General features: G+C 36.7%; 1 protein-coding gene across 1 annotated transcript in view; it reads left to right on the forward strand.

The window, feature by feature from the left end:
• The window catches only part of LOC122209089 (zinc finger protein 665-like), a 48934-nt gene continuing 29983 nt past the window's right edge, over positions 1-18951 (forward strand). The window contains 3 exon segments of the mRNA XM_042920714.1: positions 1-1388; positions 7021-7174; positions 11362-13252. Coding sequence (XP_042776648.1) covers positions 1374-1388; positions 7021-7174; positions 11362-13252 — 2060 coding nt within the window. The 5' untranslated portion in view covers positions 1-1373.

The following is an 18951-nucleotide window of genomic DNA, read 5'->3' on the forward strand; positions in this document are numbered from 1 at the left end:
AGTATTCTGGATGTCTGTTAAAGAACTTTATAGTATTTCATTACACATCCGTTAAGGATGTTGATAATCTCTTAACACTCAAAACCTAGTTTAGCCAGTTAATTTAATATTCAATAGTTCTCTTCTTCCGCTAAGTTATCTTTTAAATTACCAAGTGCTGAGCCGAAATCTCCAACTAAATAGATGTTCCCCTCAAGTCCCCTCTGCCTTCTCTGTACAGATGTTGAAGGGTGGTCTGGATTGATATGGAACTTTGTTCCAGCAGTGCTCATCTGTTCATAATACAGAGATTGCTCAGAGCTCATCCCCACAGGTGACCCTTTTTCATGTTTTCCAGGACTAGTAACTATTTGTAATTTCATATAGGTTTTCTGGAAAAGAGGAATTAAATGCTTGGGTTTGCTTAAACCCATGAAAGAGAAGCTTCTCTTGTTCAGGAATATGAACAGTAATCTGGAATTAGGATAAGCCCTTTGTACTTAAACCTGTCCAGACCACCTTTTCAGAATTTACTTACACACAGTTCTGCTCACTCTACTCAGATTTCTTAAGGCTAACTTGGTCAAATTACTCCCCTTTGGAGTGCACCCACCTGTAACGTGAGATGATAGGCCAAGAATTCTGAACCTGGGCTAATAAGATCCCTGAAATGATTTTCAGAATTGGGTGTGTGTTTGTCTTTGGCCATTTTCTAGGAGAGGGTGTGCAGTTATCATTAGAGTTTACAGTGTGGGCTAGTTCCAAAAATAATGAAAACCACTAAGAAAGAGGCAGGAGCATAGTCTTAGAGACAGGGATATGCCTCTGTCAGCTCCATCCTCTCTGTGTATCCTGGCTAAATCTTAAACATTTGATCATGTCATCTTTTGACATTAAACCCTCTTACAGGCTTCCCATCACCATCAAGACAAAGATCTAAACTCTCAGTATGGCTACGAGGGAGCTCTGGAGCTGGGGTGACCCTTAAGAATTATTCCAAATTGATGGCATGGACAGGCTTCTGTATCCTGCATCAACCATTCCTTGGATGCTGGCTGCCTAGGGAGGAGCCAAGAACTTGAATGAAACAATTCCTTTTGGTCAAGTGCCGGAATAACGTAGACTGTGGAGTGTGTTGGTTTCAGCAGCGGGGAGGGCTTTCTGAAGGAATGGGTGAAAAATGCACCTGTTGGACTCCATATAAGACTTTATTGTCCCTGCATCCCTCCTTTTGCAATGGGCAACAAAGAACTCTTTCTCCCACAGTGAGGTTCTCTCTATGTATTGTGGCAGAGGAAGGGGTTATGTTGATTCTAAACATTAAACAACATACCTTTTGCCACACAGTATAACCTTACCTGAGAAAGAAGACCAGAAGAGGGAAAAAAGGAGGAATGGCTCTTTTCCAGGTAAAAGTCATATTTTTCACTGATTGTTCTTTTTCCTAAAATGTCACACTTTGGACTCATTAATCTTCTCTGTCTCCATAGTATCCTGCCTAAATTATTTACTGACACCCACGGCCTTCTCCCTATTTCCTCTCATCTCCATGTAGATTCCATCTCACTGTGACCCAGTGACATGGCACTTGGGAAGACTCTCCTTTTAGGTGGTCATCCTGTGAGGGATTTTCTCCGCAGGCAGGAACTGGAGATGGGGAGTAGGCTCTGTGGTGTCCATGAGGTTGGGCAGTAAGGATTCTTCACAGACCCCTTCTGGATGCCCTTCAGCTCATATAAACCAGAATTAAAGAGATTACTATTATGTAAGTAATGTGTTAACATGCACAAGTACCTGAGAAACCCTGAAAAATAAGACGACTAATGGGGGAAGTTTGCTTGTCCAATTTTATAATGCCGTTTGACGTTAAACAAGGGAATCAGTGTGCTTCTGACTACAAAACATTAATATTTTGGGATAGAATGGGAAGTTCAAAGTAGGAATAAGGAATAGAGAGGGTGTTTTATTTAATTAACATAATTAGTTTTATTTTTTTGTTTTGTTTTTTTATTATTTTTTTTTAATATATGAAGTTTATTGTCAAATTGGTTTCCATACAACATAATTAGTTTTAAAGTGTAGAATCAACCTATTTCTCTAAAAGTAAGTGTTCTGTGAATTATTTATAGCACATCCATCTCAAAAGACCATGGTGTTCCTTTAGGAACTCTTACACCATACATCTTTTAGATAAAAATGTTTATAACTTAACCAGACATAGGAGCAGAACTTTCTGTCATCAGAGAGGCTGATGCTCAATTTTCATTTTATGAATTATTGTTAAATATTGTTACTTTTATATTTTTCTATTAAACTCCCCTAGAATATATATTTTTGTGGTTCAGTTCCACACAGGTATGTATTCTGGAAACTAAGAAGTAAAATACCTCCTTCGCTGTCATATCTTCCACCATCAATGATTGTCTTCATCAGGAAGTGGTGTTCTCTTTAGTGCAGATCTTCTAAAAATGCATTTATATATTATAATGTGATTTTAGAAAATATTCTTCTATAAATGTTTTATCACATTTTCTGCAAATTTGAAATGTTTACATATGATATGTTTGGATGTTGTTTTCATGTTAGTAAACATAGAGATAACTGCTTTTTTTAGATCCTCATTGGAACTTTCTGTAAGTGAAGATATGTGAGTCCTTTACAATTTCTTACTGTTACAAAGAATGCCATGGTTGCTGCTTCTGAGCAGGCCGACTTCACTACAGACTTCTAAGGATATCTTATGATTCTGCACCTTAAGCATGATTACCAGATTAATGATGGTCTTTCTGAGGAGACAGAGACGTTCCACTTACTAAATAAAGATTTTAAATCAACTGTCTTGAACATCCTCAGCTAAAGGAAAACATGGAAGAGAACTAAGAAGTAGAGAAACAGTGTATCAACAAATAGAAAATATCAGTAAAGAGACAGAAATTATAGTAAAGGGAAGGAATAGAAAGTCTAGAGTTGAAAGAGTATAAACACCAAAATTAAAAATTCACTAGAGGGTTCATTAGCAGATGGGCAATAAGAATAATCAGTGAACCTAAACATCGATTAACTGAAATTATCAAGCAGAAGAAAGGGGGAAAAAAGCTGAATAAAAGGGGAAAAAAAGAAGAAAAATGACCAGAGACTAAGAAACCTTTATGATACTATCAAGAATACTGATATACATATAATAGGAGTCCCAGAAGAAAAGGACAGAAAAAAAAGGTACAGAAAGAATATTTGAAGAAATAAGACCTGAAAACCTAATTGTATCAAAAACAACCTACATATTCAAAAAACTCAATGAACTTCAACTCTGACAGGTGCATGGAGATCCCTGGCAGTCACATAATCAGTCAAATTTTATAAGACAAAAAAGAGAATGTGGAAAGCAGCAAGACAGAAAAACTTCTTGCATACAGGGATTCTGAATACGTTTAACGGCCTGTTTCTCATCAGAAACTGTGGAGGCCAGGAAGCATTCTCATGACGTATTTAAAGTTTGAAAGATTAAAAAAAAAATCTATGAGGAATTCGTTATCAGGCAAACTATGCTTTAAAATTGATAGCATAATTAAGAGCCTCCTACATGAACAAAAGCAGGTGGAGTTCACACTTACAGACTCAGCCTACATGAAATACCAAATGGAGTTCTTCAGGCTGAAATGGGTAGTAATTAGTGGTACATCACTAATAATAAAGAACACTAGTAAAGGTAACTACGTAAGTAAATACAAAAGCCAATATTATATATTTGTTTTCTAAGTCATTTTTTCCTATGTGTCTTAAAAGACAAATGTGTAAAACAATAAGCAAACCTGACTTCGAGTGAGTGAAACATCTGTTCATTTGTTATAAAGTAGTTTTGACAGTAACATAAAGGGAGACTGTATAGCAGCAGTTGTTGTATGCTATTAAAGCTAAGTTAATATCAACTAAACTGTAAACTGTAGTTCCCAGGATATCCACTCAGAAAATAACTTGAAAATAGACAAAAATAAATACAAAGGCAATCAAAATGTTACGCACACACATAGACACCGAAAGAAAGGAGGAATTCTGAAAGAAAATAGACAAACAGCAGATGTCAGAAGTATTTCTTACCAGTTGTAATTTAAAATATGCATAGATTAAACTCTTTAATAAAAGACAAAGGAATTGAGTTTTAAAAATGATTCCACTCTATGTCTATAAAAGGTTCACTTTTTAAAAGTCTTTATTTTTATTTTGAGAGAGAGGTTGAGTGGGGGAGTGGCTGAGACAAGGAGAGAGAGAATCTTAAGCAGTCTTCACACTGTCAATGCAGAACCAAATGCAGGGATCGAACTCATGAACTGTGAGATCATGACCTGAACTGAAATCGAGAGTCAGATGCTTAAGCGACTGAGCCACCCAGGTGCTCCAAGGCTTACTTTAGGTACACAAATAGGTTGAAAGTGGAAAGATGGAAAAAGATATTCCATGCAGATAGTAATGAAACCTAGCTGGGTAATTATACAGATATCAGCCCAAATAGAGTTTAAGTTGTAAAATTGTTATCAACGATGTGGAAGGACCTATACTGAAAAAAGTGCTGATCCATCAGGAAGATAAAACAAGTATAAGCAATATGTACATGGAAGCAAAGCCCCCAAATTTTTGAAGCAACCATTGAGGAGATGGTTCTATAGTAGTTGGAGACCTCAATGCTCCCTTTTTTTTAAATAATGCATAGAACAACGAGACATCAATAAGAAAGGAGTGAGCAATGCTGTAAACCAGCTAGGCTCCGCAGACACATACAGAACACTGCATCCAACAAAAACTGAAAAATTAGGAGTAGAAAGGAACTTGCTCAGTCTGAAAAAGTGTATTATTAAAATTCCATGGCTAACTTCATACTCAATGAACAGCTGAAAACTTCCCCTTAATATCAAGAACAAAACAAGTGTGACTCATTTTGCCACCACATATCAACACTACTGGAAGTTCTAGCCAGAGAAAACACAGAAGAAAAATAAATACAGTATGTCAAAATTGGAAAAAAAAAATCAAACTATCTATATTCATAGTATACATGATCTTCTACTTAGAAATAAAGAATCCTCAGAATGAATTCATTGAAGTTACAAAATACAATATCAACACTCAAATTTAGTTGTATTTCTTCTGTACAGTAGCAATCAACAAATGGAAAGTAAGTAAACAATTCCATTTACAAGAGCAAGAAAATGAATGAGAATAAATTTAACTGAGGAAATGGAAGATTTATATACAGTGAAAACCAAAAAGTTGCTGAGGAAAATTAAAGAAAACTTAAATGTCAAGATATCCAGTGTTTGTGGATTGGAAGACTGTAAAATGTGAGTCCTCCCCAGAGCAGTATAAAGTAGTACAGTCCTCAGCAAAATCCCAGCAGCGTTTTTTGCCCAAATGGGAATCCTGATTCTAAAACTCATATTGAGTTGGTAAGGATGCCACATAACCAAAATAAACATGAGAAAGAACAAAATTTGAGGACCTACAATTCCCGACATCAAACCTTCTACAATAACTTGGAGTAATCAAAAGTATAATTGCATCATAGGCTAGAAATATTGATCAAAGTGATAGAACTGAGTGTCCACAAATAAACCCATACATCTATAATCCATTGCTTTTTTACAAGTGTGTCAAAAACAGACAGTGGAAAAAGAATAGTCTTATAAATCGTACAACTAGTTGTCTGTGTGAGAATGAAATTGAAACTACCTTGTACCATATAAGGAAATCAATTCAGAATTAATGATTAAATGTAAGAGCTAAAACTATAAAAGTCTTAAGTGAAAACATAGGGGTAAATCTTTAGTACCTTAGGGTTGGCAGTGGATGTTTACACGTGACCCCAAAAGCAAAAGAGAAAAAGACAAAGTAGATAATTTGGTCATCATCATAATTAATCATGTCTGTGCATTGAAGGACATTATCACATAAATGAATCGGTTTACTTAATGGGAGGAGATAATTTGCCAATCCCATATCTACTAAGGGTCTAGAACCTAGAATATAAGAACGTATACCGTATACATTTCATTATACATTAACATGTACAATATATGAAGAACATATACAAGTCAACAACCAAAATACAAAGAACCCAACTTAAAAAATGGTCAAAGGATTTTAATAGCCATTTCTCCATAGAAGATACACAAAGGAAATAAGCACATGAAGAGATGTTCAGTGAAAGGAGTCATTAGTAAAATGCATATCAAAACCACAATGAGATATCATTTCACACCCACTAGGATGACTATTGTAAAACAACAACAAAAAAAAGTGTCTGTAAAGAGGTGGAGAAATTAGAATCGTGACACACGGTGTTAGAAGGTATCTGCTGTGGAAAAGAGTGTGGCAGATTCTTAACAAAATTAAACCACGTGACCCAGTAATTACACTTCTAGGTATTTATATAACCAAAAGAATTGAAAACAAATATCTAAGCACTTACTTGTACTCGAAAGTTCATAGCAACTTACTAATATTAGCCAAAGTTGATAACAACGAAATGCCCATCAGTAGTTGAGTGAATATGGTCTAGTCCTGCAGTGGAATACTCTGCAGCCAGAAGAAAGGAAATGTTCCACTGATATATACTATATCATGGATGAACCCCAAACATTATTCTAAGTGAAAGAAGGCAGATGCAAAAGGTCACATTTTTGATACCATTCCATTCACATGAAAAGTCCAAAATCGGTAAATCCGTAGAGACAAAGCATTAGTGGTTGCCAGGGACTGGGCAATAGGAAGCACCTGTTAATGGGTAAAGGATTTCCTTTGGGGATGATGAAAATGTTTTCAATCTAGACAGAGGTGATGTTTGTGCAACACTGTGAATGCACTAAATGCCACTGGATGGTACTTTAAAATGGCTAATTTTATGTTAACTGTAGCTCATCAAAATTATTTTACACGGAAAGGGAACACTCACTCCAGCCTAGTCAGTCTTTACACATCTCTGCTTCTCTAATTTTGTGTCAAATAAGAACACTTTCCCTGTCCACTTGGTGAAATGTCTTTTCTTTTCAGGGACGGTTGACATTCAGGGATGTGGCCATAGAGTTCTCTCAGGAGGAGTGGGAATGCCTGGACCCTGCTCAGAGGGTCTTGTACAGGGATGTGATGTTGGAGAACTACAGGAACCTGGTCTCCCTGGGTGAGGATAACTTCCCTCCAGAAGTCGGTAATTACTTTTTATGTCTTTGCATTTTCTACTGAGAGCCACTGTTTTGATCATAGGAGTTTCAAATTCCTGTTCTTAAGGGAGTGATTGCAGCTGTTTTGATTGAGAATGGAAAGACTTCATAATGTGGCAAATGGATTCTAACTTCGTTTTCTTCAGAAGTTCTGCATTCCTGCATGTTTAGTTGGGAGGTGATGACAGGCACTTGATGTCATATGTAAGTGATGAATCACTAATTACTACTGAAACCAATATTATACTATATGTTAACCAACTAGAATTTAAAATCTGGGAGTTTGGGAAATAGGATTTAAAAACCCTTAAATTCTTAGTAAAGTCAACTCTCATTGACAGCTTTAAAGATAAGGCTCAGAGAGAAGTTACTTAAAGTTGGGGGAAAAAAGAAAACCTTATAGTCAATTTTCATAAATATCTGATTCTGTGGTCTTACCCTTGTGCTTTTGGTTAGTCGTTCTTGGAAAAGAACCAGATCTCTGCATTCCTACAATAATCCTTAAGCATTCTGGCAGTTAGCTGATTAATTTTCGAAATATGTTTCTACACCCACATAAAATGAATGTCCTTTTTTCTTTGCTGAACAAAGAGCTGGGAATGTATTCTGGAAGAGCAAAGCAGATCATGTTCTGTTTTTCTTTATAAATGGAAATCTCTTCTTGAGCTGAATATCATCTCCATTTTGGAAGAAGGGAAAGATCCCAGGACTGTGGAAAGTGAACTGAATATATGGGAAAATCTAGACAGGTGGGAATGTGTTGGGATGTGAGCACAAGTCAGAGCTCAGATGGGCACAGAGTAAGCAGCTCCAGTAAACATTGTTTGGGAAGGATCTGTGGGAAAATAAAAGTTTATTTCTTAGGAGCTTTCAAAGGAAATCCCCTGCCACCCCCTACACACTTCTCATTCTGTTATTCAGATGAGTAAATCAAATATGTACGAGGTTTTAAACTCCAACTTTTAGAACCTATAACACAATTACCTGGCCTCTCTGACCATACTGGTTCCGAGCTTTCAGAGGGGCTGGGATAGCTGTCCCTAAGGAGTCTTTTCCCTGATCTCTCTTGGTTCTCATTCCATACAGGTCAGAGCTGAGGCCTCTGTAGTGCAGACCCCAGGACCTATTCACTTTCCATTTCCATTTTGTATCCTTGGGAGAACTTCTAAGGAGACAAACAAAATGTAATCAATGTCTAATAAAGTAGAGCTAAAGTTTATCTCTTTCTTTCCTGGGCCATCCTGGCTTCTTGAGGTCGGGTGCTTTTGCATTAATTAGGAGGAAGTCGTGATGTGGATAATTCCAAAAAGTGAAATTCCAAAATTAGATGTAGTTTACATATAGCACAGCTTAACTGATATCTCTAGTTAGCTTTTCTATTGAAAAAAACCTGTATTATTCCATAGATGTTTATTGTATTCTCAGTATACAGAAAGTACCATATTGATACATATATATATTTTTGTTTGTTTGTTTGTTTGTTTGTTTCCTGCAGGAGGGGGGAGTTGTTTTAAGAACTCGACGCAGCAGCAATTTTTGTTTTGTTTTTAAGTAATCTCTGCACCCTTTTGATCCCTTCACCCGTTTGTGCCACCATCCCCTCAACTTCCTGCCTCTAGTAACCACAAATATGCTCTCTCTATCTAAGAGGGGTTGTACTGTTTTTTTAAGATTCCACATATGAGAGAAATCATACTGTCTTGGTCTTGTACTCATTCTACTTAGTACAGTGTCCTCAAGGTCCGTCCCTTTTGTCACAAATGGCAAGATTCTACTCTTTTTTATGGCTGGATAATGTGTCATATACACACATCTTTATTTACCCATCAATGGACATTTAGATTGTGTCTGTATCTCAGCTATTGTAAATAGTGCTGCAGTGAACATTAGAATGCTTCTATCTTTTTGAGTTAGTATTTTGATTTCTTCAGATAACTACTCAGAAGTAGAATTAGCGGATCACACAGTAGTGTGTGGCCACACCAATTTTGGCTCCAACCAATAGTGCACAAATTCTCCACCCATCACCAACACTTGTTGTTTATTTCTTGTCTTTTTGATAATTGACATTCTAAGAGGTGTGAAGTGAAACCTGATTGTGATTTTGATTTGCATTTCCTTGATGATGAATGATGTTGAGCATCTTTTCATGGTCCTGTTGGCCATCTCTAAGTCTTTGGAAAATGTCTATTCAGATCTTCTGCCCATTTCTTAAATTGGGTTATTTGAGCATTTTTGGGTAATATTTTAGATTACCAGTCCATTATCAGATACATGATTTGCTAATATTTTCTCCTATTCAGTAGGTTCCCTTTGTATTTTGTTGAAAAGGTGTTTTTTTGCTGTGCAGACACTTTTTAGTTTGATGCAGTCCCACTTACTTTTGGTTTTGTTGATTTATCTTTTGGTGTCAACAGTCACAAAAACAAAGACAAAAACAAAACCATCATTCCCAGGATCTGTGTCAAGGAGCTCTTCCTATACCCCTATCTTATAGGAATTTTATGGTTTAAGGTCTTAAGTTTAAGTCTTTAATGCATTGTGAGTTAATTATCGTGTATGATGTCAGACAGTGGTCCAGTTTCACTCTTTTGCCTGTGGCTGTCCAGTTTTCCCAAACCATCTATTAAAGAGATTGTGCTTTCCCCATTGTATAGTCTTTTCTCCTTTGTTGTAAATTAAGTGACCATCTGTGTGAGTTTATTTCTGGGCTCTATTTTGTTTTGGTGATCTATGTGTCTATTAGATTTATGCTAATACCACACTGTTTTAATTGCCACAGATTTGTAATCAGGGTGTTGAAATCAGGGAATGTGATGCCTCCAGCTTTGTTCTTTCTCAAGATGCTTTCACTTTGCAGGGTCTTTTGAGGTTCCATACATATTTTAGGATTTCTGTTTCATGTGTAGGTTTTTATGTGGACATAAATTTCAACTTATTTGTGTAAATACCAAGGAGTACAATTGCTACATCACATTTGAGAGTATGTTTAGTTTTGTAAGAACGTGCAAACTGTCTTCCAGACTGGTGCACCATTTTGCGTTCCCACCAGCAATGAATGAGAATTCTTATTGGTCCACATTCTCACTAGTATTTGTGTTAGTGTTCTGGATTTTGGCCATTCATCTAAATGTGTAGTGATAACTCATTGTTACATATTTACCTCAGTTAAATTTATGACTTTTTTTAAAAAACATTTTTGAGAGACAGCGTGAGTTGGGTAGGGACAGAGAGAGAGTGAGAGAATCTGATGTAGGCTCCAGTCTAAGAGCTGTCAGCACAGAGCCCGACATGGGTTTCAAAACTAAAAACCATGCAATCATGACATGAGTCAAAGTTGGACGCTCGAACGACTGAGCCACCCAGGCTGTCCCTATGGCATTCTTTAAACTGAGTGTTTCTGATATCTTGAGAACGTATTTTTTTAAGTTACTGCTTTAGTCAGAGAGATATCATTAACTTGATTTGTCATAGGTTTTTAAATAATGATACATTATTTTTGTGAGCTTGTGTGTCTCAGTCGGTTAAGCGTCTTGACTCTGGATTTTGTCTGAGGTCATGATCTCACAGTTCCTGAGTTCGAGTCTGGCATTGTGCAGTGTGCTTACAGTGTGAAGACTGCTTGATATTCTCTCTTCCTGCCCCTCCCGTATTCACAAGCTTGCTCTCGCTCTCTAAGTGAATAAACTTAAAAAAAAAAAATTCTTGTACATGTCTCCTGGAACATGTATCTATTATATAATTCTTTTGATTATATACCTGGAAAAGGAATTCGTGGGATATTTAGTTTGATAATTTTTAGAGCAAATACTGAAATAGATATAAGCCTACAGTCTTCTTATAATACCATACTGTCTCCCTGTTGAATGTTTTCTACTGTTACTTCATACCCGTAGTATAAGTTCTTACAGAATGAGTCACTATTATGCCTGTTGCTAAATCAGTTCCTTTTTCTAACATCAGGCTTTAAACTTATAACACAATCATATTCCCATAGATGTGCAAGTACAAACACTGTCCCCACATTTATAGAAAGAAAACTTAAAAACATAGTAAATAACAATAGTGTTTGAAGTCTGTGCTTGAGAAACTCCTGTATTCATTATAAAATAATATTTTGGTGTTAATTATGGAATTTAGTATAAAATATTTACCTTCCAATTCTATTTGATAGGGAGTTCTGCTGGATTGGCAATCAAGGAATTATCACCAATACAGGACATTAATAAAGGAGAATTTTACCACTTAGTGATATTGGAGAGAAATGAAAGTCCTGACATCAAGGATTTTGATCTCAAGGAAGTCTGGGAAAATAGGCATGAGTTTGAAAATAACTGGGGATATGATGCAAGAAATTACAAAGAAGTGCCTTTGACCCATAACAAAAATGTCACATGGAGAAAAGATCAAAAACTTAATCAGCCCTCAGTTACTCTTCCTCAAAAGCAGTGTGCTTCTGTAAGAAATAATACATACCTGTATTTCATGGATTATGAGCCATTTGTAAGGAATGTATTAAAAATGGACAATAATAGAAGTGGTGCTGGAAACCAGTACATAGACTGCTTGGAAAATAGAATTGGATTAAGTTTACAGGCACACCTGGCTGAACTGCAGACATTTCATAGTGAGGAGAAAATGTATGAATGTAATCCAACTGAGAAGTCTGTCAGCAATGGTTCCTCAGTCTCACCACTTGAAAGAATTCCTCCCAGGACCCAAAACATTTGGAATAAGTCTAGGAAGATTTTTAAATATCGTTTGTTACCTGCACAAGACAGGAAAGCACACACTAGAGGAAAATCTTACAAATGTAATGAATGTGGGAAGGCTTTTAGCAAAAGCTCAAACCTCATGAGTCATGAAAGAATTCATTCTGGACAGAGACCTTATAAATGTAATGACTGTGGCAAAGCCTTTACGGAGCACTCACATCTCACTCAACATAAGAAAATCCATACTGGAGAGAAACCTTATAAATGTGATGAGTGTGGCAAAGCGTTTAACCAATGTTCGAACCTCACTAGGCATCAGAGAATCCATACAGGAGAGAAACCATATAAATGTAACATATGTGGCAAGGTCTGTAGTCAAAATTCAAACCTTGCAAATCATCAGAGAATGCATACTGGGGAGAAACCTTACAAATGTAATGAATGTGGTAAGGCTTTTATCCAACGTTCACACCTTTGGAGTCATGAGAGAATTCATACTGGGGAGAAACCTTACAAATGTAATGAATGCAGCAAAGCCTTTGCTGAGCGTTCAAGCCTTACTCAACATAAAAAAATTCATACTGGAGAGAAACCTTACAAATGTAATGAGTGTGGCAAAGCTTTTAAACAGTGCTCTCACCTCATTAGACATCAGAATACACATCCTGGAGAGAAGCCACACAAATGTGATGTATGTGGCAAGGCTTTTATCCAGAGTTCTAGCCTTGTAGAACATCAGAGGATTCATACAGGAGAAAAACCGTATAAATGTAATAAATGTGATAAAGCTTTTATCAGACGTTCACACCTCTGGGGTCATGAACGAACTCATACTGGAGAGAAACCTTACAAATGTAGTGAGTGTGGCAAAGCCTTTGCTGAGCGCTCAAATCTTACTCAGCATAGAAAAATCCATACTGGAGAGAAACCTTATAAATGTAATGAGTGTGGCAAAGCGTTTACCCAATTTGCAAACCTTACTAGGCATCAGAAAATACACACTGGTGAGAAACCACACAAATGTAATGTGTGTGGCAAGGCTTTTATCCAAAGTTCAAGCCTTATGGAACATCAGAGAATTCATACAGGAGAAAAACCTTATAGATGTAATAAATGTGATAAGGCTTTTATCAAACGTTCACACCTTTGGGGTCATGAGAGAACTCATACTGGAGAGAAACCATACAAATGTATTGAGTGTGGCAAAGCATTTACGGAGCGTTCACATCTTACTCAGCATAAGAAAATCCATACCGGGGAGAAACCTTATAAGTGTAATGAGTGTGACAAAGCTTTTACCCAATTTGCAAAACTTACCAGGCATCAGAAAATCCATAATGAAAAGAAACAGTATAAACCTAATATGTGTTGCAGTGCTTTTATTCAAAGCCCAAGCTTTGGAGATCATCAAAGAACTCATAGGAGAAAGAAACCTTGCAAATAATATGAGCAAGTATTCAACACTTACTTAACATCAGAGATTCCATCATGGAGAGGAACCATATGAAACTAACATATTTGGGAAAGCTAGTAACCAGGGTTCACACTTCACCTGATATCAGAATACAAATTTCTGAAAGGAAGCACACTGAAGAAATGTATGGCAAGGCTTATCCAAAGCTTGTTACACCTTGTGGAACATAAATTTTACCAGAGAATTCTTACAAATGTAATGAGTGTGGTCAGGTTTATAAAAAATGTATAAATTGGGGAGGGGGGTAAAATAGATGAATGGGATTAAGAGGTACTGACTTGCAGTTATAAAAAAAAATGTACAACTCTGCTTTGTGGTCTTGAAAGCATTCACATAACATGGAAGCCATACAAATATGTCAAGGTCTTTACCTCAGGAAGCACCTAAGAATTTATCCTGGACAGAAACATTACACATGTAATGAAGGCAATAATTTCTTTAGCCAGTTCTCTCAGTAGATTGCAATTAAAGAATTCACACTAGAGGGAACTAGGTCTGTTTTGAGGATTAACTATTCTTAAGTATTAAATTCCACAGAAAATTAAAATTATTTAAAACTCATGAGATAATGTATGTCAACGGAACAAGTAGATCTGTGGAAAGACCTAATCATCTTCTGTTTAGATATTTTGTAAAGATTTTATTTACCTCTCTACACCCAACGTGGGGCTCAAAGTCACAATCCTGAGAGCAAGAGTCATGCTTTTCCAGCTGAGCCAGCCAGGAACCTCTATGACGTTTTTCACTCAGTTATTTAAGGTTTCTTGATGCTACATTATTATTGATGACTTACAACCTCAAGTTTGGAATCCACTGATGTTATACTTTCATTACATGTGTTTCATTTGTCAACCATCGTGGTGGTCTCAGAGAAAGTATGAAAGGAACCTTTTTTATTAGGTGGGGCTTAGTCATACCTATATACCCTGGAAAAACTAGGATGCTGGTTTTAAGATGTAGAATAGTATATATTTTGGAGCAAAAGGAGTGACCAGGAATAAATCTAAAAGCTATTATGTAAATTACCATGTTTTCTATGGTCACAGCCCCTTCTCTGGATTTGTTGGTATGATTGAGAGCCTTGGTTGATAACTATATGAAAGGGTTATGCTATCAAATATGTGATCGTGAAACACTAGACTGAGACATTGAGACAATGATATTTTCATGTGGGAATGAGGGGTTATTAAGGATGGTATTTATGTTAGAGAAAATGGAGGGGGAATGATGGTCTCTCCCTCTTTTGAAACGTAATAGCTATTATATATCATGGATGAGTAAAAATTAGTCTTAATTTTGGAAACTGAAGAGAAAGTTCTAGAGGACATTTAAATCAAAAGAACCAAAGTAGGAGCACATAGGTGGATCAGTATGTTTAGTATCTGCCTCAATTTCTGCTCAGGGTCATGGGATCAACCTCTATGTTGGGCTTTCCTCTTGAGTGTAGAATCTGCTTACAATTTTCTCTCTCTCTCTCTGTCCCTCTTGCCTACTCATGCTCTTTCTAAAAAATAATAAGTAAATAAATAACCCAAAAGAGTATGCTTGTGAAAGACCCAAATTTGGCCACTTAAAATGCATTTTCATACCATTTTATTTAGGGTACCCTATTTCCCATATCTAAGTAAGTAAAATATAAGCTTTTATGTAACCCTGAATGAATCCTGTTCCTTTTATTATCCCAAGTGCATCACACTTCTTTGGGGCATTTCATAATGAACACTAATAAAACATCCTTAGACTCTTAGGTTGAATGTCATCCATAACAATTTTTTTTCATGTTATATTCAAACCTACAGTTTTGGAAATATATGTTGAATTTCAGAGTTACCCACCCATAGCACATCCCAAGTATTTTTGTGGTTCTAATTAAAATACCATAGCAATGCAGTTTCAAACTCTGACCCATCACAATTTGCATCCCCATTCATGAATACAGACCATGATTCTATTTCTGCCTGCCTTTTGTGCTGAAATGAGACCCATGGTTTGCTTTAAGTGAAATTTACATTAAATGAAATTAGAAAAAGAGCAAGCATATGAAAAGTATTATGAACTGAAGGAAAATTTGAGGAGTAAGGATAAAGGTAACACAATCTATATTTTGTGCTGGAGTGCTCAGGGAATAATTTGAAAAGATAAATCTTCATGAGTTTACTCTCAAGAATGAACAACACAATGGGAATCTTGTTTGATAACTAGAAATCTCACATATTTACCCTCTAAAACATTTTTTGCTTTTGTTTGCATTTGTGCTTACTCCACTGGGACAGGATGTTCGGATGTCAAGAATGATGACTCCGTTCACTCAAGTGTTCGGAGAATGTTGGTTATATAATGACGCTTTCTCGGGAGAGCAGGGCAGACTTCTCAAGTTCTGAAAATGGCTAGAGAAAGCAGGCAATGGTGACTACTTTGTTACGATGCATCCTGTGTGGGGCCGGGGTGATGGTACTCATTGACACTTTGAACTTAGAACTGCTGCGAAGGGAAGGGCCTCTCGGGCTTTATTATTAGCTCTTCCTGCCCAGATGAGCAGAATAGTAAGAGATAATGACGCTTCACAGGTATCATTAGTCGGCCATCAAGAGTAGAGTCAGACTCTTCTATAAAACTGAATGTTTACTCCTGACTGACTTGGTTGGGAAAGACCACAATCTTCCTCATGCTAACTACTACCTTCTTTTTCCAGCTGTATATGTAGCCCCCACCACACAATATGATTGTGGAAAAGGGTTATGATACACTGTTTAGATCAGTTACTTAAGGTATTTTTAGACTTGTTATGATGTCAGGATTTTTTAAATTAAGTTATAGCCTAATATTAAAATACATTCAGAAATGATACAGTATTTCCCAACTACAAACCTTTTGTAGATTGTTCACTTTAAGGGAGGTTAGAATGAATTGAATCTCAAAATCAGTCCTATCATTTTTCTAGCAAGATGCTAGAATCAGAGAGTGCCTGAGTGGCTCAGTCAGCTAAGAGTCCAACTCTTGATTTTTTGTTCAGGGCATGATTTCATGATTCATGGGTTTGAGCCCCGGGTCAGGCTCCACACTGAGTATGGAAAAATAAACAAACTTTAAGAAACTGTTTTAAAAAGTACTAGAATCAGAATATCTGTATTGAAACTTTGCAAATCAGTGTTAGATGCAGGTAAATAAAATTAACTTAAAATTAATAAATTTCAAAGGAAATAAATCTGTAAGTTAGAAAACACTAAGGACTAATAATTTTGACACATTTGGAACACCTATGACACTTTTCATGGGTTGCATGCAGTATTACACACTGAGGATAAAGAACAAAGTCTGGTGATGAAATCTGTCCCATCCACGGTTCTCCTTGACAACCTTGATCTTTAATATTAATAAGGAGTATGTTTAAATTTGTTCTGCAAAATGTTTTCTTTACCATCTTTTTCTTTTACCTTCTGTTGTTTAGGCATGAATATGAAGTTTGAAAATTCCCCAATATACTTAATTAATTAATTAGAGAGAGAGAGAGTACACACAAGTGGGAGGCAGGGACAGAGGGAGAGGCAGAGAATCTTAAGCAGGTTTCACTCTCAGTGCAGAGCTGACACAGGCTCGATCCCAAGTCCCTGGGATGTTGGCCTGAGCAAAAATCAAGAGTGATGCTCAACTGACTGAGCCACCCAACTGCCCCCTAATATTCTTATAAAATTGCATTATTAAAATGTGTAGCTAATTGGGAAAAAAACCTCCTGGGATTATATCCACGTAAATAAGACAAAACCTAATAAAAGGCCTTTTGCCCCTCCCCATTCATCCTTCTTGGTCCTACAGCACCCATCCTGCTGTAGGGAGAGAGAGTGCTGAGTCCTAAGGGAGGTGGAGCATGCAGAGGACTGCCCAGGGGACCCATCCCATCCCAACCTGCATCTCTGGGCTTCCTGTTATGTGAGAATGATAGACCACCTAGTTGTTTCAGCCACTAACTTCCAGGAGGTCTGTCCTTCACAAATTAAAACTGTCTGACCTGACCAGTAAGATTAATATTTGTATTGAGAGTAGAATGGAGCATTTGAGAGGGAATCTTGAATTTAACATTTTGTAGCTGAGAAAAGCTGCAAAAAGCATCATCCTTCACAGATGGGTTAGAGCTGTTTGGCACATGTTGCCTAAAATTCACAATGTGAATGAAACAAAATATAGCGTGAGAATTTATGACAAATGTTCAGGGTGCTAGGGTAGAGACTTACAGGAGTAAGGAATTTGGTGCCATAAATGGAATAACATGTTTACTTGAGTATATGAACTATTAGTCTCTGAGTGTATACGCTGCAGTAACTTTCTACTTTGGACAGATAAAATGCATTCACTCATTCTACCAGTCAGAAACTATTCTAATCACTGATATTAGCAGGAAACAAAACTCCTGTCTTCAAGTAACTTATATTCTATAAGGTTGAGTCTATAAGGATAAAATATGATAGTGATAAGTACCATAAACGTGTTTATATGTAATGATCGGCTGACAGGGTTTCCTAATTTAAACAACATTTTCAGGCAATGCCCACATGCTGAGGTCATCTTTGGGCAGAACCACTGAAAGTATCATGCAAATACACATGGAGAAGGGCAAGTGGGTGTAGGAAAGAAGCAGAAAATCACCACAATGGGAACAGAATTACGGTGGATCAGGAATACCCACAATTGGCATGTGGCTTGGTGAAATGTGAGGCTAAGTTTCTACTGGAGACCTTTAAAATTTGGGAAACCTTATAGTTAGAATTTGTACAATTTTAATAACAAAACTCCCCAGAAGGCTTAGGAGCATATGTGATAGATCCAAAACCATGACCTGTTTGGAGAATGCACAGACCTATTTCTTTGTGGCAGCCTTACCACTATTGAGAGAACACAGCAGTGAGGTGGGGTAATGAATTAATGGAAAGATGGTAAATACCATTTGTGAAAACTGTCTAGGGAGTTGATCCCAGGACTTGTTAAGATACATGCTTTTCCTGTCGTCTATGCTTATACCCAGCCAAGGGTATGTTGCTTCTTCCACTTACGAATGTGTACCAAGTAATACTAGTCAGGTCGTTTATGCCCCAGTTATATCTTCAATGTCAATATCATCAAAAAAAATTGTTTACATGTAAGAAGATACTGTACTTACAAATTGAATAGTAACAATATCACATATTTCATGTTTTCCTCACTAATTCAAGACCTAGTAACTCCCAATTATTCCTAGTTTTATTCTTCCAGTTGAGACCAGTCTTGTGTCAGCGTTGCCTAATATTTTGACTATAAAAGTGACTTTTCAGTATGTTTCATATCCCAATTTTATACTAAATCAGATGTGATGAGAATGGGACTATGTGCAAGGTCGGCAAACATTTATTTAAGAAACATATAGTAAATATTTTATTCTTTGTAGGCAATACTGTTTCTGTTACCACTCTTCCAGTATGTCCTTATTGAGTCAAAAACACCTAAATATGAGTGTCCCTGCATTCCAGTTACACTTCACTTAAAAACAGACTGTAGGTTGCATTTGGCTCATGTTCTGTAGGTGGCAGACTCCTGATCTACCCAA

The sequence above is a fragment of the Panthera leo genome, chromosome E2 (assembly GCF_018350215.1).
Source record: "Panthera leo isolate Ple1 chromosome E2, P.leo_Ple1_pat1.1, whole genome shotgun sequence".
NCBI classification, from domain to species: Eukaryota; Metazoa; Chordata; class Mammalia; order Carnivora; family Felidae; genus Panthera; species Panthera leo.